This window comes from Dermacentor albipictus, chromosome 2 (genome assembly GCF_038994185.2).
Source record: "Dermacentor albipictus isolate Rhodes 1998 colony chromosome 2, USDA_Dalb.pri_finalv2, whole genome shotgun sequence".
Taxonomy (NCBI): Eukaryota; Metazoa; Arthropoda; class Arachnida; order Ixodida; family Ixodidae; genus Dermacentor; species Dermacentor albipictus.
Genome location: NC_091822.1, coordinates 20781595 through 20803240, shown reverse-complemented (window position 1 = coordinate 20803240; position 21646 = coordinate 20781595). Strand labels below are relative to the sequence as shown.

Genomic DNA, 21646 nt, shown 5'->3' with positions numbered 1-21646 from the left:
TGATCAACCATGAGAAAATGAAGGATATTCGAAATTATAACGTAAGAACGACTGAGGAAGCAGTAACAAATTGACGAAGCATGAAATCAGTGTGTTCCTTTTGTATTGTCGTTCTCCGCTGCCTGTAATGAAATGTTGTTTTCCGGGTGATAGGGCCAGTCAAGCTGTTAAATGCAGCTTTTCTCCCATCACACCTAACCACGTTCATGTGCACTTTCATGTACCTGCCATGTGGTTGAATAAACTCAAACTCAAACTCAAGAATACTTGGCATAGGACAAGCCAAGATGTATGCACTGAAAGAATGGCGTGGTAATATCATCAGAAATTTCAAAGATATAGTAAAAGCAGCGGTAGAATTCTATACTGACCTTAAAGATACAGAGGAACCAGGATACCTACATTGAAAGTAGTAATGAACAGGTTACAGAAGCTCTTTCTATAACTTGCGATGAAGTTAGGATGACCTCAGAAGACATGAAATCACGAAAGGCCGTCGGAGAAGAGGCAATAACAGTAGATTCAATCAAAGATGGGGGAAACATGATGCTTGAAAACCTTGCGGCCTTTAGTACGAAGTGTCTCATGACTTCAAGGGTTCCGTAGAAGGGGGACGATTCCAAAATTATTCTAATCAACAAAAAGGGAGAGGTTAAAGAATTTAAAAAAATATAGGCTCATCAGCTTACTTCCAGTATTGTAGAAAATGTTCCCCAAGATAATTTCCAATAGGATAAGGACAACACATGACTTTAGTTAACCATGGCAACAAGCTGGCTTAAGGAAGGGATACACTACAATGGATCACGTCCGAGCAATCAATCAGGTAATCGAGGAATCTGGAGTGTACAATCAGCCTCTCTACATGGCTTTAATAGATTACGAAAATATGTTTGATTCAATAGAAATACCAGCAATCGCAGAGGTCTTACGCTATCAAAGAATACAGGAGGCTTACGTAAATGCCTTGGAAGATATCTGCAATATCAATATCTACAATATCAATATTACAGCTATCCTAATTCTCCCTAAAGAAGCAGGCAGATAGCTATAAAGAAAGGGGTCAGACAAGCAGACACAATCTCTCCAGTGCTATTCACGGCGTGCTAGGAAGAAATATTTAAAGTAAAAATTTGGACGCCGTAGGAGTAAGTGTCAACGGCGAATATCTCAGCAACCTATGGTTTGCAGATGACATTGTCCTGTTCAACAACACTGGGATTGAAATGATTCAGAAGCTTAAAAGAAAATGTTAGATAGGGGTTGACGAATGATGTGCAGATAACTACGATAATGATCAATAGCCTGGCAAGGGAACAGGCGTACAGGATCGCCAGTGCGCCACCAGAGTCTGCCAAGAAATACGTTTACGTAGGTCGATTACAGTAGACCCTGATCGCAAGAAGGGAATTTACAGAATAATAAAATTGGTTAAATGCCAGACATACTCATATTCTTACCAGACTCTTGCCATTATCACAAAAAACGAAGGTGTACAATCAGTACATTCAACCGGTGTTGTCAAGAGAGGGAGAAACTTGGAGACCGGCAAGAAAAGCTCGAAAACATATTACAGACCGCTCAAAAAGCGATGGAACAAAGAATGGTATGTTATTGTATGGTAAATTTTTTTTATGGTATGGTGAAAAGGTGGGGCGGTGAAATAGGAAATTTGCCAGCGCAAGTTCGAATTGATTTGGGCCGCACAGAGGTAATTGGGGATCAGAGGAAGAAACCTCCGTCCTTCAGTGGAATTAAAATAGGCTGATTATGATGACGATGAACCTGAACTAACATGCAATTGTTACATTAGAAAGTGTGGTTTATTCTAAAAAAGTGTATGACTATTTCGTAACATGATAGAGCATGATGCTACTAACGCTGGAGATAAGCCCCTTATCAGTGTGAAAACTTTTATTGAAATGTGGTCCCGATTCTCGACTTTATACGCCAAGGCATGCCTCTCTCACGTTGGCACTGTCAGGCCAAGCCCTTCAGCGACACCATGGGCCCTCTGGACGGCCTTTAGTTTCTCTTGCAGCAATGGGCTTTGAATCCATTTTTCCCACTGTGTCCATTCTTCAACCAGGTTGGGGAGAGTCACGGGACACCATGCCCGCATATGTCTGATTCCAATGATGCCATTACAATCGTCGCAGTTCATCCTAATGTCCCTCTAGGGATATATTATATTAACGTGGTACGGCGTGGGATATGTACCTGTTTGCAATGAGGCAGTGAGATTGCCTGAGCCCTGTTCTGTTTTGAATGCGGCAATGGGAATTGCTTGCGTCCTAAATAATAATGTTTGGTGATGTCATTAGAAGTTAATAAATCATCTCTGCATTGCCTGGCTTGATGCTGAACGGCTCGGTTGTGACTGTCACGGATATCAAGTGCTTGTGCCAAGTCATGAGCAACCTCATCGAGGTTTACCCGAGTATCATCTACTTTCCCCTTACGCGCAGGACATCATCGGATTTCAGTTCACATAATCCCAATGTTTTCAAAACGTTTAGCTGCAACTCCAGCTGCGTTTCCTGTATCAAAATACTTTACAGCTAATTTCGAATGACTGTGAATGCAGGCCCACTTATTAGTCGTGATGGCTAGAGAAATTGCCGCTTGTTGCGCCACCATGGGGTCCTTGTTAAAAATAGTGATGGCGCCTTGCACCTTCCCTTGAGAATTTGATACAATGGCCCTATATGCCTCTTTACCTTTCACCTAGGTAGCATCAACTCTAGGTGCCATTTGGTTCTTCAGCTCTATTTCTAGTAAGCGTGCTTTCGCTCTTGCCATTCTACTTTCGACATATTGTAGATGCATGTTTCTGGGGAGAGGGTTGTTTCTCATAGTATTCCTAACTTCAGTCCTTAATTCTATTTCAGCCTCTATTGGGCTCCTTGATCTATTCAGTTCAACACCTATTGCCTGTAATATGTTCATACCAGCTCGTCTTTTTTGTCAATCTTTCGTGTTGCGATAGCTGTTGGGCCTCCGCGATTTCTTCCATTGTGTTGTGCACCAATAGACTCACGAGTTTATTGGTTGCAGCTTTACGAGTACCACTAGGGCTACCTTAACAAGCCTCCCGAGCATATCAGTAAGTTTGTTAAACTCTGCCTGGTTCTATTTGAATAATCCAGCCACATAAGTGAAGTGACAGAGAGCAAAGGCATGTATTAGCCTCAAAGCGCTGTCTTCTCCTAAGCCTTTGTGTTTGTTGGCAGTTCTTCTTGGTAACCTATTGACCGTCTAATTTATTCAAGATATGTTACATTGTTCTATAGTTAGCACTGTTTCCTTCTAGATGATACGCAAGAACCTATACTTTTTCAACTAGCCTGATTGCGGATCCTTCATCAGTGTACAAGCACACTCTTGGCTATCTTCCGGAATGTAACCTATTGGTTTACGGCCTTTTATACGATGTTTAATGACCAAGAGTTCTGATTTGGCTGCCCAGAATTTTAGCCCTATGTCTCGTGGTGTGTTCTCTAAACATATAAACTTTCCTGTAATCTGGTCTCTGTCTGTCCTACATTACCATTCGTACTCTACATGGTTATGTCGTCGCTATATACCACGTAATGTATGTCCTCAATTTTTACCAGATTTCTCGTAACCTTGTACATTGCTACATTGAATAGCATGGGTGAGAGCACAGCCTCTTGTGGAGCGCCCCTATTTTCCAAATTCTTAGCTTCTGATTTAAGCTCTCCCGGGAAGAGTTGTGCAGTTCTGTTTCCAGGAAAGTCATTCTTCATGTTAAAAAGTCCCTTACCTAACCCCATATCCTGGAGAACGTCAAGTATTGCCTGATGCTTTACACGATATAAAGCTTTTTGCATATCCAATCCCAAAAGAGCTTTTGTGTGCGTTGGGCTGGCCTGCATCAGTTGGTGTTTGATCAGTAGCATAGCATCCTTAGTTGACAGCACGGGACGAAAGCCGGTCAAGTTGTATGAGAGGACGTCGTTCTGCTCAGCAGTAATTCGTGAGCTGATTGAGGATGACGTGTTCCATAGCTTTGCCTAGACATGAAGTTAAGGAAGTAGGACGGAGGTTACCCAGAGTGAGTTGTTTGCCTCGCTTTGGTATGAGGATTGCATTTGCCACTCTCCATTCCTCTGAGTACACCCCTTTTCTTCAACATTCATTGAAACGTTCAGTTAGATAAAAAATTGATTCATCATCTAGATTTCTTAATATTTTGTTAGTTATTCCGTCAGCTCCAGCCGCCGATCTACCATTGAGACTCTGAAGAGCCGTCTCATTTCACTCTCAGTGAAGTGAGGGTGGCTCTCAGTCCCGGTCAAGTTCTTTACATATGCCTCCCGTATACTCGGGGCTCTCGTCCCCTTCGTTTGGACCCGCCGTGGTTGCTTAGGGGCTATGGTGTTGGGCTGCTAAGCACGATGTCGCGGGATCGAATCCCGGCCACGGCGGCCGCATTTCGATGGGGGCAAAGTGCGAGAACACCCGTGTACTTAGATTTAGGCGCACGTCAAAGAACCCCAGGTGGTCAAAATTTGCAGGGTCTCCAACTACGGCGTGCCTCATAATCAGAAAGTAGTTTTGGCACGTAAAGCCCCATAATTTTTTTCCTTCGTTTGGTTGTTTGGGTTGGAGATATCTGGATGAGTTTATCCTATCCATGACTTCCCTCTGCGTTTTATGCTTGCTTTCCTGATGCACCAACTTAGCTGTAGCTGTTCTCTTGCTTGTCCTTGTTTCATCCTCGTTGATCAAGTGCTTGCGGATGTTCCAGCTACCTCCATGTTTGAGTCTACCATCAGCTGGGTTACAAATCTCCTCTCACTGTTGCTTCACGGGGGTCTTCGAGGGATCAGCAATTTCTCTGTTTAATTGCGCTATTTATTCCTTAGCCTTCTGTTAAGTCCTTGCGTTTCCATATCTGTAATATAGCCTGTCTGGCCTCAATTAGATGCGCCAGCCTGCTGTCCATTGCCTCACTATTTTCCTCTGTCCTGATTTCTTTAGTGGCCTGAGCAGGATGACCCAAGTCTGAATGGGCTCTTGCTCGTCATCCAAAGTCTTCACTCTCCTTCTGTTCGCCCTGATTTTCCTGAACTGATCCAAATCAGTCAATTGGAAGAGTCTTGTTTGTGGTCTCGGTATGCGTGTGGTTATGTGTATGATGTATTGATCGCTGCCGAAATCCATGTTTGAATTTTCCCATTGGCACCTCTTGAGTTGTTTACAAAAGTGAGATCTGGTGTGGAGGCCCTACTTGTGGACGTGCTACAACGAGTAGGATACGCTGGATCAGTAATCAAGCATAACCCCAGATCCATGGCGAGACTCCATAGGTCCTCTCCCTTCTTTGTATTCCAAGAGTATCCCGACGTGTGATAGGGAGCATTAAAGTCCCCTCCAATAATGAGCGGGTAGTTTTTGGCAACCAAAAGCACCTTGTTAATGAGTGCCCTAAACCACTGTCGTATGTCGTTAGGGCTGCCGCAAATATTCAGAGAAAATGTTTTCTTCCTTGCCTCTATTCTTGTTAAGTATTATCTCAACTAGAATAAATTCGAACCTAGAATGTCTAAAGTGAATATCATGCTCAATGTATGGCAACATTGTGTCGATGAGGGTCGCCATCCCTCTCCCCCATTTTTTTGTCTCTACATATCGCTTGGTACCCAGTAGGTATAATTTCGTCTGCCTAAGTTTCCAGCAGCATAATTACCTTTGGCCTGGCCTCAGTTGACCTGATCACCTGTTGCAGTGGTGTTTTCTTGCATTGGAACCCAGGACAATTCCATCGCAACACGTTAAATCCATGATTACTGTCCATTCTTCTTAGGCGAAGCTGCCTTTCTATTTGCCGATATTTTAACCATTGTGATGAACCCCGAAAATGAGGGAATCAACTTTATGCTGTGCGCATCCGATGGCAGACACTCATCGTCGTCATCTCCTCGCGCCTCAATATTTTCTCGCGCCTCAGTCTTTTCTCTCTCGTTAGCCTCCTTTTCCACAATTTGTCCACTTGGAAGTGAGTCCTTCCCGCTGTCTTTCTTATCGCTTTAATTGCCTCTCTTATTTCACAGAGGGCTCAGAAGATTTCACCATGTTTGGAGCTCACCACCCTTTCTTTAGGGGCAGGAGGGCTGCATTCTCCTGGATCGCTGCTTCTGTTTACCGATGTATCTATCTCTGCCCTAGCAGGGCTCGACTGCTCTTCTTTCCGAAGTTCTTCTACCTTCCTGGTGAATTTTTCATTACCGTTTCTTAAAAATGTTATTTCTTTATTTATTTGCTCAATTCTGGCATCATTGTCACCAGTCACAGCCGTCGAGACGCCCCCAGCAACCGTCGTCGTAGCTTTCATTTTGTCAGCGCAGTTGGTTCCTGGCGTCTTCTTTTCGCCAGGTGTTGAACCCCTTTACACGAAGCGCACCTGCGCTTCCCTTCACTTGGGTCGGCTTCTCTCATTGGATAGTGAACGGTGCCTGGATTTGGTCGAACTCTTGCAGCGTGAGTGCTCCCTGTCTTAGGGGCAATAGTTTGGCGCCAGCTGTTGCGCCTCCGACGGCATTCTTGCTGACAACCGAGTCCTGTTGCGCTCTCTTCAACGTAGTCGTACGACGTAAAGGATTTGAAATCTTTGCTTGCAAAACTTTTCACCGGTAGGGGGTCACCTTCACAAAATTTACACTTAGGTACACAGACATGTTCATTTGCCGGGTGGCTAGTTTCACATCCCCTACCCCGAACAAACTGTTGGACAGAAATCAGAGTGGTGCCCGACCCTTCCGCAGGTGAAGCAGATGTCGAATTGCTAGTGCGAGGCAGCATCTCACTAGTGTAGATTGATATCTGATGAAATGGGGTACTTTGAGTCCACCTAAAGGTACAATGACCGATCCCGACGTCTTGATGCGCTTGGTAGCCAGCGCAAGCGGATTCAATTCATGCAGGATATTTTTTGCTATCATAGCTAGCGAGTCTCTAAGGTCCACTCTTCGGATGACACTTTTGCACGTGGCATGTGGTGCCGCGTCGTATGTATTTACCTCGCATTCCGCTGCCATAATCTTGAAGGACTTGATTCTAACGTACTTCACCGCATTTAGGGATTAGGTGTGCTGACTACGATCATATTTTGAGTGACGTTTGGGCAGACAGCATCTTCTCGGGCCCCACCTTCCATTAGGCCTGACGCGTCCATTACTGTGGAACCAATCGTCGTGGGGCTCACCTTGTACAAATTGAGTCTTTCTCGGGGTTATATAATTTTCTGTCTGTGCTCCTCAGGCAATTCAGGCATCCTCGAAGCTTTTATAACCCGATTTTTAACCATTCCACCGACGGCAGTTCCCTTGACGCCATGCTCTCACTGATTACGTGACAGTGTGCTCTCCTTATCCACAGACTTCGTGGTAGCTCGTAATCTTCGTGGTAGCCGTAGACTTCGTGGTAGCCCGTCCAGCCACTACTTGCCAACCGAAGTCTCCCTGAGCATTGTTTCCTTCATTTGTAGCAAAACCTTCATCTCCCATGTTTGTATCCGCCATGCCTGCGGGAGGTGGGCTTAGTGGGCCCAGTAAAGACCCTACTCCTTTTTTAGGCTTGTAGCGCAGCTAAGAAAGAGCAAAAAAGGAAGGAGGTAGGCTTACTGAAAGGGAACGGAAAACTTTCATTACCCCTACCTCCTTCCTTTTTGCTCTTTCTGAGCTGCGCTACAAGCCTAAAAAAGTCATGACATACCAACTCGCCCAAACTGCCACGATTTTGACCCTACTCCTGACTAAGCATTGCTCCGCTAAGCTTAACACGGCATCTAGGAGCAGAAAAAGTGCCGTAATATTGTGAAAACACAAGCTCCACTTCGAATCTTGGTGTCAGTCTATTCGCCGTCAGTTCGCGGAAAGAGTGATATGCTTGTTTTTGTTGTACTCACAAAATTCTCGAGCGGAGCTTGGAAAACAACAGAGCCAATGCTTCCACGTCTGCACTGCCCGGTGCTTCTTTTTCTTACCTGTCAGTGAAATACTGAGAGTTTTGTTTTTCAGACAGAACTGCAGTGCCAAAAAACACACACAAAATAAAGGAACACTCAGAGACATGGACAATCGCTGCACTCACAACTGAGTTTATTCTATGAAAAGAAGTTGAACATGCAGGCTGCGTCGCGTATGTGCGTTCGAAGACAAAGAACGCGTGCCACCACAACACCGCACAAAGTACAACTTCTTGCTGAGAAAAGATCACATTCCAAGCTATATAACGAAATTGACGTATAACGACTGCAATCACTGACATTTCTTTTTATATGCAAGGCTTCCAGCAGCTCTCGTATGGTCTGGCCTTTTTCCTCAAGTGATATCTTCGCACTCTCAAACTGCGGTGAACACTTCTTGCAGTAACTGCAGTGCTGTACTAAGCGTACGTCTTCACTGTTCTCTAAATTTCGTTAGAGACTCGAAGTAGCATCTTCGTCTTCGTTGAAAGCCCGAAAAACCAACTATGAATAGGCAGCGCCGAAGGTAACTTCACCATTCTGCTGGGTCGAGGAGACGGCGTCACATAAGGTCTCGTAGAGCTCCGAACAGGCAAACCGCAATCCTAGTTGCTAACTTCAATGACGACTACAAGCACTTTGCGAGGCATACCACCATGGCCTAAACTGGACGAGCCCAGCACTTGTGCTTCGGCAACGACAGTCTCTACTCAGGAACACAGCGATGTGGGCTTGACCAGTCACATCAAAGTCAATCCACAACTGGAACAATGAGAAATAGAGACGCTCCTCAGTTTACTGCCATCATTTAGCCACTTCTTTGCCAGCACGTCGAAAGTCAAGCAGATTCTTCTAACCCAGCACAGAATCATCACTGGCCCGACCGTCCAACCTGTTTGCCAACACGCTTACAACGTGTGGCAGAGAGAACAGGATGACATTCGCCATCAAGTTAAAGAAATACTCTATGATAATGTTGTAGCGTCCGCGTACGCTGCTACGCGTGGACGATAAGGGTCGACGCTCTCGGCCAGTAATGCTAAATGTTTACCAAAATAACGTTTTGTGGCTCGCGCTCACCACGCAAGCACGGCAAGCACTAGTTCGTAGAATGAGCTTACTACGCTGGTCCTCTGGTCCTGGCGCTCTGCTACAACCTCTCGGTTCGCAACATTTGGTGATTCTGGACTACGAAATAACCGACCCTAGCAACCTACCAGCACCAGGCAGCCTTCCACCTGACGCTACATCACGCCCACAGGACGTCGCAGCTCTACAGCTTCACCTGCCCACATTCTGCTGCAAGGACCCGCAGGTTTGGCTCGAGCAGGTCGAATTCTTCTTCGGTCTACCCTACATCACCTCGGAGACTTCTCGGTATCGCCACTTACTTCTCAACCTGTCTCCTGAGGTCGCTTACGAGGGGGTGAGTGTAATCGCTGCACCTTTGGGTTCTGCCCGTACCAGCAACTGAAGCGGAGTATTTTGACCGCACCTCGGTGGCTGAGAGCGCGCGCCTCCAGCAGCTGCTGACCTTCGACGAGCTGGGAGATCACCGCCCTTCCCACCTGTTCAGCAGCATGCGACCGCAACGCGGGTCAAGCAATGCCGACGCGAATGGTGCGCTGTTCAAGCGCTTGCCGTAGTCCACCCGCATTGTCTTGGCCGCTACAGGACAGTTGACCCTCGACAACCTCGCCGACCTCGCTGATCGAGTCGACTACACGACTTCTCGTTCGATTGCTGCTTTCTCTTCTGTCGCGTGGTTAGTGCCGCGTGGGGCACGAGCACGCAGGGACGGACCGACACGTACCGCCTCTTGCTTAGACGAAAAAGGAATGTCCCTCCTTTATTGGGCCCGAACTTATATACACACACACAGGTCGCAGGGGGCGCCACACTCTGGTGCCAGCCTAACAGGGCTGAACTGTGTCGACCTCTACATCTCCCCCCTTGAAGCATTCAAGGTTAGACTGGAGTGACTCAGGAAGCCAAACGCGTCAAAAGTTTCACAAGTTCAGACGGCGCGGTGGAACAACAGGCCGGCCGTAACGTGTTCGTGTCACACCGTCACTGCGGTCCCTGGCTGCAGAGGACTGTTGCACAGACTGTCCAAGGGGGACCGTTAATACCACGATCTTGGCAGGCTGAGCTTCCTGACAGCGAACTTCCTGCAGTGGTGGATCCTCTCCGCAGGCAGTAGGCCCAAAAGGCACTAGGTGACGCCGGTTGCGCTGTAGGGTGCCACGTCGCTCCGTTTCGACCACGTGGCCTCTTGGTCTTTGCCCCGCACTGAGGAGCGTAGCCCGCACTTGATCAGGTCGCACCCAGACACGCTGACCTATTTGGAGTGGCGGTAAATCTCGAGCTACACGATGCTTGTTGTAGTTGTCGGCCTGCTTCTGCTTGTAAGCCATATCCTTGGTGATGACGTCTTTCGTTGGCGGCCAGTTGGGACGTAGCTAGGAGTCTTGCTTTGGGACTCTGGTTCTGAGTTGACGTCCCATCAACAGCTGGGCTGGACTAAAGCCGTTGACTCCTGGAGTATCCCGATAGCTGAGCAGAGCCAGATGAGGATCCTTTGACTTGCGAAGCAGGTCCTTGATTGTACGCACAATCCTCTCCGCCTCTCCATTCGATTGAGCGTAGTGTGGATTGCTGGTCTTGTGGTTAAAGCCGTGTGACGCTGAAAACGCCGCCAACTCTTGCGACGCGAATGGTGGGCCGTTGTCTGACCTGACTTCTTGCGGGATTCCACGGCGGGCAAAGATGGATTTGAATGTGTCGATGACTGCTTGAGCTGTCGTGCTCCTCAGGGTCACCACCTCAGGGAACCATGAGTAATAGTCCACCACCAGGATGAACGTCTGGCCGTTGAGGTGGAACAAGTTCATTCCAAGGAGTTCCCAGGGATGTTCAGGTAGGGCCGTGGAGAGCAGGGGCTCGGCAAAGTTCACGCGGGTGGGAGCGCACTGTTCACAGTTGGCGGCGAGAGAGGCGATGTCTGTCGAGATACCAGGCCACCAAACTGACTCCCGAGCTAGGGCTTTGGTCCTGTTGATCCCCTGATGACCTCCTTGCAACAGCGTCAAGACCGCTGGTCGAAGGGACGATGGGATGACTATCCGAGCGCCTTTCAGCAGAACACCGTCGCAGACAGAGAGCACGTCTGCCACCGAGGCGTACCTTGAGAAGTGCAGTGGTATCTTGGTCTTTTGTGGCCAACCATGCTGGCAGTAGGAGGTGAGGGCCTTGCACTCGCCATCAGACTCTTGTGCCTGTCGCACGTCTTTAGGGCTGAGTGGCGAGACTTCCGACGTGCAGCCGACTGCCTGTGCAGCAAAAAGTTCGATCATGTCTAGAGGAGTGGGTGGCTTGTAGGTGATGCGCGACAACGTATCAACTGTGGCTAGCAGCTTTCCTCGCACCTGCAGCATACGGAAATGGTATCGCATGGTCTTCAGCCGTAGTCTCTGAATACGAGGCGTAAACATGTCCAGTTCCATCTTGCCCAGAAGGGAAACGAGTGGCAGGTGGTCAGTTTCGACGTCGAAGGGGATGACACGGACGAACTCGTCGAACCTTTGGATAGCCCACGTCGTTGCCAATGCTTCTTTTTCAGTCTGGCAGTAACGCTACTCGGTCTCGGTCATTGACCTCGAAGTGAACGCGACTGGGTGGCGCTGTCCTGAGGGTTGCGTCTGTAGCAAAACTGCGCCCAGTCCGAATGAGCTTGCGTCTGCAGACACCGTAGAGGCGTACGACGGGTGGTACTTGGCCATGCACCTGTTAGACGTCAAGAGTTCCTTGATTTTTTCGAATGCTGCCTTTTGCTCGTGCTGCCACACCCAACTCTGAGACTTGGTCAGTAAGGCTCTGATGGGCGCCGTGATGTCCGAGATGTGTGGCAAGAATCTGGCAAGACGATTCACCATTCCGAGCAGCCTTCTAACGCCGGCGACGTCCGTTGGAGCTTCCAAGGCTTTGACTGCTTCGACATTGCCCGGATCTGGCCTGATGCCCTGTGCTGAGACGACAACTCCGAGGAAGGAGACCTCGGGTACCCCAAAACGACACTTGTCCTGGTTCAATGTGATACCTGCTTTTGCGAGGCGAGATAACACCTGGCTCAATATGGCGTCATGTTCCTGGCGGGTGCGTCCAAAAACCAAAATATCATCTATCATATAAACGACTCCTTCTATGCCCTCCAGGATTCTTGCGATCTGCTTTTGGAGGTACTCTGGTGCAAAGGTGATGCCAAAGGGGAGCCGGCAGAAGCAGTATCGGCCGTGTGGGGTGATGAATGTCGTAAGCTCTTGGGAGTCGTTAGAGAGCTTCACCTGGTGGAAGCTTGCGATCGCGACCAGCTTAGAAAAAACTGTTGCATCGCCGAGGAGGCCAAGGACTTGCTCGACAGTTGGTAGAATATGTTGTTCGCAGAGGACGACCTTGTTCAGTTGTGTCAAGTCGACGCAGAGGCGGTAGGAACCATCGCTTTTCCGGACGACGACGAGACCCGAGCACCATGGTGTTGGCTGATCGACCCTACAGATCACGCCTGCGCTTTCCAATTTCTCCAGCTCGCGGCGGACGATCTCGAGCAGCGGGATGGGGATCCTGCGAGGTACGCTTAGCGAGAAAGGTACGGCATCGGGTTTCAACCGGATGTTGTATTCGTCCTTGAGAGTGCCCAATCCATTGAAGAGCTCGGCGTGCAGCGTCGCTGTTCAAGTCTTGAGTTGATCAAGAAATCGATCTTCTCGGAGGGCTTGGAGCGCTGGGAGTCTCAGAAGAGGCACTGTCAGAGACTGAATCACGTAGAGGCGCTGACAGATTGTTTTCCCTTGCCACTGAAGTCGTGCCACATGCGAGCCCAGTACGCGCAGTGGCTGTCCTCCCGGGCCAGTGAGCAGAGTGTCGACTTGGTCAAGTTTGTCGGGCAATGTAGGAAAGTCACTGGGAACGGCAGATACTTCGGCTCCGGTGTCAACCTTGAACTACGCAGTGTAGTCATGAACGGTGACGTCGACGAAGTTTGCCGCGGCGGGTGTCACGATGGCGTGCAGGTAAACGGAGCTGAGATTGTGCTGCTTGAACTTGCGCGAGCGGCATACTACGGCAAAGTGGCCTATCTTTTTGCAGAAGTTGCAGGCGGAGCGTCGGGCCCGGCAGTCTGAACGTCGATGAGCGCGCGGCCGCAGAATTCACGTGTGGACGGCTCGCGTGAGCCCTCTGCTTGCGGCTGCGGCAAACGATGCTTAGTGCCGGAGCGACGACGAGAGGGGAACTTGTTAGCTATTGTGGCGTCGAGGTTGAGCTCGCGGGAGTGCTCGGTGCGGTTCTGGGGCAACGCCTGTTCCCTGTCGGCGTCTTGGGATTGACGGGCTTGTGTCCAAGCGCCCTGGAATGTCAACTTCGCGTTCCGGCACAGCTGGTCCGAGAGACGGGAGTCGTGGAGGCCGACAACGAACCGGTCGCGTACGAGCCTTTCCTCGACAGCAGCAGACGGTAAGTTACAGCGCTTAACCATCCTGCGCAGTTCTGCGTAGTACGTGTCGACGCTTACGTCGAGTAGCTGAACACGTCTGTGGAACCGTGACGACTCGTAAAGCTCGTTTGCCGGGCGCACAAAGTGCTCAGTGAAGCGGGTGGCAACGGCTTGGTATGAAGCGAGTGACTGGGCTTCGAGCGAGAAAGTTTCGAGGAGAGGGGGGGGCCTCCGGGCCCAGGCAGTGCAGTAGCGAGTGCACCTGCATGTCTTCCGACGCTTGCGTCAGTCCTGAAACCGCTGTGTAGTCTTCGTAGCGGCTGAGCCATGTCGCCCAGGTTGGCGGGTTCGCGAAGACGAATGGTGCCCGCGGCTGAAAGTTGGCGCCGTAAATTTCGGCGGCTCGCGGGTCTCGAGGGCCATCTTGGTGGCTTCCTATGAGGTGAGGGCTAAGGCAGGGAGGCGTTATCCGGCCACTTCTAACACCATGTCGCGTGGTTAGTGCCGCGTGGGGCTCGAGCACGCAGGGGCGGACCGACAAGTACCGCCTCTTGCTTAGACGAAAAGGAAATGCCCCTCCTTTATTGGGCCTGAACATACATACACGCACACAGGTCACAGGGGGCGCCACACTCTTGTGGCAACCTAACAAACAGGGCTGAACTGTGGCGACCTCTACCAGAGTCCTCTATCACGGCCCACTTAGAATCCCGGATTGATCAGCTGGCCGTCTCTGTCGACGACCTTCATACTTCCTGTTCTGACCCGCGTGGCTTCCCACCACGCCTAAGCCACTGTGGTTCCAACCTGAAGACTTCCCGCTCACGTAGTCGTCGAAGATCGCCCATTTGCTGGTGCCATCGCACTTTCCAGCACCGCGCCCGCCACTGCAACTCTCCGTGCCAGTGGTCGGGAAAATTTTTGTGAGATCACTGACGGCAGCCTGTGACTTCGCCTTACAAGCTGGTGGTGTTTTCGTCGTCATGTATCGCATTTCCGGCCTGCGCTTCTTTGCAGGCACGGGTGTGGAGGTCAGCGTACTACCTTCCTCCAAATGTAACCGCGCTTTAAGTTACTTGGCCCTATGCTCCGCGTGGCGAACTCTATCACCATCGCCAGATATAGTCTATGATCAACCACTCTATACCTTGGCCAGGCCCACGCATGTTCGCGTAGGTCTTCAACGTTCCCGACGTCAATCAGCCTATCCTCAGCTCCGAATTCCAGACCCATTTCGACTTCGACGTCAGAATACGCCGCCCTCGACTGGTTGACAGCAAGACGCCACTCTCCATACTGGCAGTTTTGTCGACTGTCCACTATGCCCGTAGACGCGTATCCTCGAACAGGTTCATGAGGTTACAAGGCCCTGCAATTTAAATCACCCCCCCCCCCCCAGCACAGTGTAACCCACCACATCGCCACGCGTGTTCCACCCGTCACAGCTTGTCCACGCTGCCTCTTCTTTTAGCGTCTGGCTATTGCTAAACGGGAACTCAAGTCGATGCTCCAGCTCGGTATTCCTCGTCCTTCGTCCAGCCGTTGGGCCTCCTGACTCAATCTGATGCCCAACAAAGAACTGGGTGACTGGCGTCCGTACGGCGTCTAGCGGGTGTGCAAACGCTAACATGGTCCACGATAGGTATCCCCTTCCATGCATTCAAGATGTCACAGGCCACTTGGAAGGATGCAAACTTTTTAGTAAAGTGGGCCTTGCCAAGGCCCATCACCAAATGCCCCTAGAGCCTGCCAATATACAGTAGACCGCCATTACTACACCCTTCGGCCTGCTTGAGTATGAGCGCATGGCCTTTGGGCTACGCAACACAGCTTAAAGGTTCCAAAGATTCGTTGCAGTGGTATTGCGCGGACTCCCGGCTGTATTTGCCTACATCGACGACATCGTCGTCCCGAGTCCCAATCCACAAGATCATGAGCGTCACCTCCCGGATCTCTTTCAAGCTCTTGAACAATTTGCCCTGGTGGCCAACTGTCAGAATTGCGTCTTTCGGTATTCCGAACTCGAGTTCGGGGGTCATCACATCTCGGCGCTGGAAATTCTACCGCTGCGCTACCACATAACGCATCTGTCGCATCAAACGATATCTCGTTAGAAGCGATAACAAACACCTATTTAGAAGAATTATCTAATGGTTACACCAAGTAGGTTACAAATAAATGCAAGGAAAACACAAAATGTACCCTTGGAACTCTAAACAAACGTGCACGTGCGCTAATGTAATTCATTACGAATCAACACAAATTACGCGAAAGAATGGAGAAAGTTCTGGCAGCCTTCTTTCATGAAGACATGACCTGGCATCCACACATATATCATTTTACTTCAGACATGGCCAGAACCACAGGTTGGATTCGGATGGTTATTTTTTTATTACCGTTGTGACTCAAGAGAATTCTTTATTAGTTATTAGTGTATTCAAAACTTGTATAATGTACTTTAGTCTGGGGGAAAACTACTGGCTGCAAATACAATAGCTTATTGGTCTTTCAAAAAAGGGTACTGCATCGATTTGAAAATTATATAAGAGACACACGTGAATTAACGACGGGGAAATTATTCATTAAACATAACGTGGTAAAAGCCAGTCAAATATACCTATTGAAACTTATGCATCATGTGCACAATGCAAATGGTTTTAAAGAATGCATTACTAGTAAAAGTTTAACAGATAAATTATGAAAATGTAACGTCGGCTTCTTCAAGTCAGATTAAATTACGGAAAACGGGCCGTACATTATCTAACTACGCTTATTCTGAATAAACATGAAGGTATGCTTAGCTAGAGGGATCAAAGCGTATGTTCCGGATGCATCTAATTACTACAAAAGTCGGTTTTTGACCAATCCTGTATTACTAGCTATTCGTAGAAAAAGAATGTATGAATTACTATGGTGTTCTGCAACACTTTGAATCTATACGTACTCTGAATCAGTTGTTCAACAATTATTTCTGCTCGATCTGTTTCAGGATGTAAAATTGCAATAGGGCATTGCCAGAATTGTTTCTGTAATGTTCAGTTTATTAGGTATTCACTTTGTTGCTAAAAAGTTGTAATTTTTTTCGTTTCAGTAACTCCTCTAATGGAAAGAAATATATATCTTCTTGCATCATGGTTATCATCAATTTGCATCACTGTTCGTTCGTATGCAGCTCTGAATATTCTATTTATGATTCTTTTTTTCTATTGAACTTGTTGCAAAAGAGGGGCGATTGAAGCCTTTAGAGTCTTTCTCTTATGGCAAGACGTGACATAATATGAAATTCAATGGAATTGAATAACTTGCGTGAGTACAAGTGCTTCAACTGAATTGTTCGATGAGGCATATTGAAATAACCGTATCTGACTTGCTCGAAGTAGATTGAATTTCCACGACTCATGAGTGTGTTCAGTGCTTATGTTGTGTCACTTGTTTATGTACGCAATTAGGAAAACGGTGTTGACTGGTTTGCTGGACGTTGATTATTTGCATTGCTATCATCCACCACGTGCGATTCTTTGCAGACACAAAGGTGCCAGTTGGCTGGAAGTCTCCTTCTGCGAGATCTGGCTCCAGACAAGCAAGTCCTTTTCGACAGTCCAAGGAAGCCAGTACTCAAGAAAAGTCCGACGTAAGGTAGGTTTCTCATTGCCCTTATTAAATATAAGATTCGCCGCTAAAATGATTTATTGTGTACTTCTTTTTCTTACGCGGACAAGTGGGTCACTCTTGTTTTTGGGTGACCATCTATTGCCAGCTTGCTCTCCCAGCTTGTGAACGAGGGTGTCTTCTGATTTATATTGAAGGAGCATCCAATGTTAGCTGTCTTTTTAAGCATGTGAATGACGGTGTGCTAACAGCTATTTTGGGGGTTAACATTTAAATATGGCTTGCTATCTCAGTTTGTCAGTGCGGATTATGCTTTCGTTATTCTATGGTTACCGTGTAAGGCTGGCTTGTTTCCACAGCTTGTGAACGTTGAGGTTGTTTTAATTCATTTGGTCTGTGTATCTAACGCTGGCTTGCGTTCACAGCTTGTGAAGGACGGAGTTCTTGTTATTCTTTTTGGGCGACCATATAATGCGGGCTTGTTTTTCAGCTTGCGAACGATCAGGTAATTCTAGAACTTTCAGGCTAAGCCTCTAATGCTGGCTTGCTCTCTGAACTTGTGAATGATGGTGTTCTTGTAATTCTTTCGGTGAACTTCTAACGCGGGCTTGTAGTCTCAGATTTTCAATGATGGCATTCTTCTTAGTGTATTTGGGTGATATTTAAAGTTGGTTTGCATTCTCCGCCTGTGAATGACGGGGCTGTTCTGATTCATGTTCGGCGACCGTCTCACGCTGGAAGGTTTCCTCACCTTGTGAATGACAGGGTTCTTCAAATTATTTGGGTGAACATCTCAGGCCAGCTTGCTTCTTCAACTTTTGAATGACTGGTTTCTTCATATTCTTTTTTGGGTGACTATCTAATAACGCTGGCTTGCTTTCGCAGCTTGAGAATGACACGCTTCTTGTAATTCCAATGTTGTGAACATCTCCAGCTGGCTTGCTTTTTGAGCTTCTCAATTATGGGGCTCTGCTAATTCTCTTTGTGGTAAAATCTAACGATGGCTTACTTTCGGAGCTTGTGAATGACGGGGTTCCTCTAATTTTTTACGGGGGGAGGGGGTTATCACCTAGCACTGCCTTGCTTTCTCAAAACTGTTAATTATGGGGCTATTCCGATTCACTTTGGGTGATCAGCTAAACCTGGCCTACTTTCTCAGGTTGAGAATGACTTGACTTTTCTTATTCTTTCTGGCGACCGTTTAAGGCTGGCTTGCGTTCTCACCTTGTGAGCAATGAGGTTGTTTTAATAGTTTTGGGATGACATATAACGCTGGCTAGCTTCCTCAGCGTGTGAATGATGGAGTTCAAGCAATGCATTTCGTGGTTACATCTAATCCTGGCTTGCTTCCTCAGCTTGTGGTTGACGCGTTTCTTTAAATTCTATTGGCGTAAGCATCGAACGCTGGCTTGCCTTTTCTGCGTGTGAATGACGGTGTGGTTCTAATTCTTTTCTGTTGACCATCAAATGCTGGCTAAGTTTCTCACCTTGGGAGCAGCGGGGTTCTTATATTTCTTTTTGTGTGAGCATCTAACGCTGGCTTGCGCTCTCAGCTAGTGAATGACAGTTTTTTAAGTTCTTTTTAAATGATCATCTAACGCTGCCTTGTTTTCTATGCTTGCGAACGGTGGGGTTTTTCAAAGTCTTTTTGGGGCCATCTAATTCTGGCTTGTTTTCCAGCCTGTGAATGGCAGGTATCTTCTAGTTCTTTTTGCGATATCATTCAACACTGGCTTGCTCCCTAAGCTTGTGAATGACAGGTTCTTCTAATTCTTCTTCAATGACCATCAATGCTGGCTTCTTTTTTCAGCTTAGGGATGATGAGGCTTTTGGAATTTGTTTTGGCTAATGCATCTAATTCTGGCTTGCATTCTTCGCTTGTTGATGATGAGCTTGGCCTAATTCCATTTTCTGCGAGCATCTAATGTTGGCTTGCTTTCTCTGCTTGTGATAAGGCGGTTCTTCAAATATTTCGGGCGACCATCAAATTTTGGGTGCACTTCTATGATTATCAATGATGAGGTTGTTCTAGTTCTTTTTTGGTCAGCACCTAATGCTGGCTTCAGTTCTCAGCTTGTTGATGACGGGGTTCTTCAGTTTTTTTTTTTGTGCGTTCATCTAACGTGGGCTTGCTTTCGGGGTTTGTGAATGACGGTGCTCTCCTTATTGTTTACAGGTGACGATCTAATACTAGCTAGCTTTATCTGCTTCTGAATGACGGAATTCTTTTAATTATATTGGGATAAGCATCTATCCATCACTTGCTTCCTCAGCTTGTGAATGACCGTGTTCTAGCGCTTCTTTTTGAGTGACCATCGCATTCTGGCTTGTTTGTTTAGATTGTGGGGAACTGCGGTCTTTTATTTCTTTTTCGCTAATCAAGTAATGCAGGCGTCCTTTCTGAACTTCTGAATAACGATACTCGTCGAATTAGTTTACAGTGATCGTCTAATGCTAGCATAGTTTCTCCGCTTCTGAACGATGGGGACATTCCAGTTCTTATGGGCTAAGTATCTGACGCTCGCTAGCTTCAAAGCTACTGACTTTTTCTTCTTCTTAAGTGACGATCTTAAGTGATTCTTCTTTAAGTGACGATCTTACGATGGCATGTTATCTCAGCTCCTGTAGTATAAGGTTGTTCGGTACTTTCTGGGTACGCATCTAACGTTGGTTTCTTTCTCACTTTGTGAGTTTCTTGCGAATGGTAATTTTTTTAGGTTAAGCACCTAATCCTCGCTTGCTTTCTCAACTTGTGAATGGCGGGGTTGTAACTTTTTTGGTCGCCATCTAACGCTGACTTGCTTTCTCAGCTTGTACACATCGGCGTTGCTTTTAATCTCTTTCGGGGAACATCTAAAGCCGGCTTACTTTCTCAGCTTCTGAATGATGACATTCTTCTCGTTCTCTTCAGGTCACCATCTAACTCAGCTTGTGAATGACGAGTTCTTCTAAATATTTTTGTGCAAGCGTGTAATTCTGGCATGTTTCCCCGCTTGTCAATGACGGCATCGCTCTAATCATTTGGTGGTCAGCTTGTAATGGTGGCTTGGTTTCTCAGCGTGCGAATGACGGGGTTGTTATAATTATTTTTCGTTGAACGTATAAAGCTCACATGTTTTTTTCCGCTTGTAGATGATGGAGTTCGATTTCTTGTGGCGTGCCATCTAAATCTGGCCTTATTTCGCAGTTTGTGAACTATGGCATATGATTTCTTTTTTTTCTTTTTGCATGGGCATCCGGAGCTGGCTTGCTTTCTCAGCTTGAGAATGACGGGTCAGTTATATTTCTTTTTTGGCTAGTGTTTAAGGCTAACCAGTTTTCTCAGCTTTTTATTGACGTGGTTTTTCTAGTTCTTTTTGGATGACTGTCTAATGGTAGCTTGTTTTCTAATCATGTGAGCGATGAAGTTGTTATAATTCTTTGGGGCAAACATCTTTTGTTGTATTGCTTTCTTAGCTTGTGAACAATGGGGTTGTTCAAATTCTTTTTGGGTTACCGTCTAATGCTGGCTGCATCTCTCTGGATGTGAATGAAGAGGTTGCTCTAATTCTTTTTTCCGGAAGCTTTTAACGCTCACTTCGTTTGTCACATTGGGAAAGACGAAGTTCTTGTTTTCTCTGATCATCTAACGCTGGCTTGCGTTCTCAGCTTGTGAACGACGGGGTTCTTATTCTTTTTGTGTGACCATCCAACGCTGGCTTGCTTTCTCAGCTTGTTAATGATGGTGTTGCTCTCATTCTTTTCGGGTCACCATACAATGGTGGCCTATTTTTTCATCCTGTGAATGACGGCTTCTTGAAATTATTTCAAGAAGCCGAGGGCACTACGCTGCAGTAGTAGTGAGTGACAAAGGCGAGATAATTTCGAGCTGTAGCGTGAGACACTCTTCACCAGAGGAGGCAGAGATGGCGGCGATTGCCCTGGTAATCACAAACCCATCAACCAGAATAAGAATAATTATCACTGATTATAAAACTGCAATGAAAGCCTATGACGCCGGCAAGGTGCCCAAAGAGGCCGGCAAAATTATGCAGGCAGGCGAGGAGAACGCACACAACGACCTAATTCGAATAATATGGGCACCCACCCACAGTGGACTCACAGGCAACGAGATCGCCAACGAGGTGGCCCGAGGACTCACACAATGGACCCCAGCGGAGGCACACTACTCCCTGTCCAAAAAACAGAACTTAAACACATACAGAGAAGTTCTAGAACTCTATAGAATGGACAGGAGAACCTCCCCCCCCCCCTCCATAGATCTCTCACTAAGAAGGAAGAAGTAATCTGGCGAAAACTGCAGACGGGTACTTTCCCAAACCCGTATGTCCTACACAAATGGCATCCTGAGGTGCACTCTTCGAAATGCTAAAACTGTCAAGGCATAGCGACTCTAAATCACATGCTCTGGGCTTGCAGAGCGCTAACGGTCTAGATGGGAAAAAAGAGTCATGAGAATTCTCCCTCCGTAGCCAGAAAGAACGAGCCCAAGGACAAGTCATTGGTCAAGCCCAGGCCGCCACTGGAAGCCAACTAATTCCGGCCGATGTCGA

General features: G+C 47.4%; 1 protein-coding gene across 11 annotated transcripts in view; it reads left to right on the top strand.

Moving 5' to 3' along the window:
• Window positions 1-21646, top strand: part of LOC135897954 (neprilysin-1-like) — a 752274-nt gene that overhangs the window by 177001 nt on the left and 553627 nt on the right. For all 11 annotated transcript variants that reach the window (XR_010563211.1, XR_010563210.1, XR_010563209.1 and 8 more), the window contains exon 8: window positions 17009-17120. Coding sequence is in view for 8 of the 11 variants with exons in the window: in XM_065426667.1 (XP_065282739.1) it covers window positions 17009-17120 (112 nt within the window). In the remaining 3 variants the exon portion in view is untranslated. The remainder of the gene's footprint in view (window positions 1-17008; window positions 17121-21646) is intronic.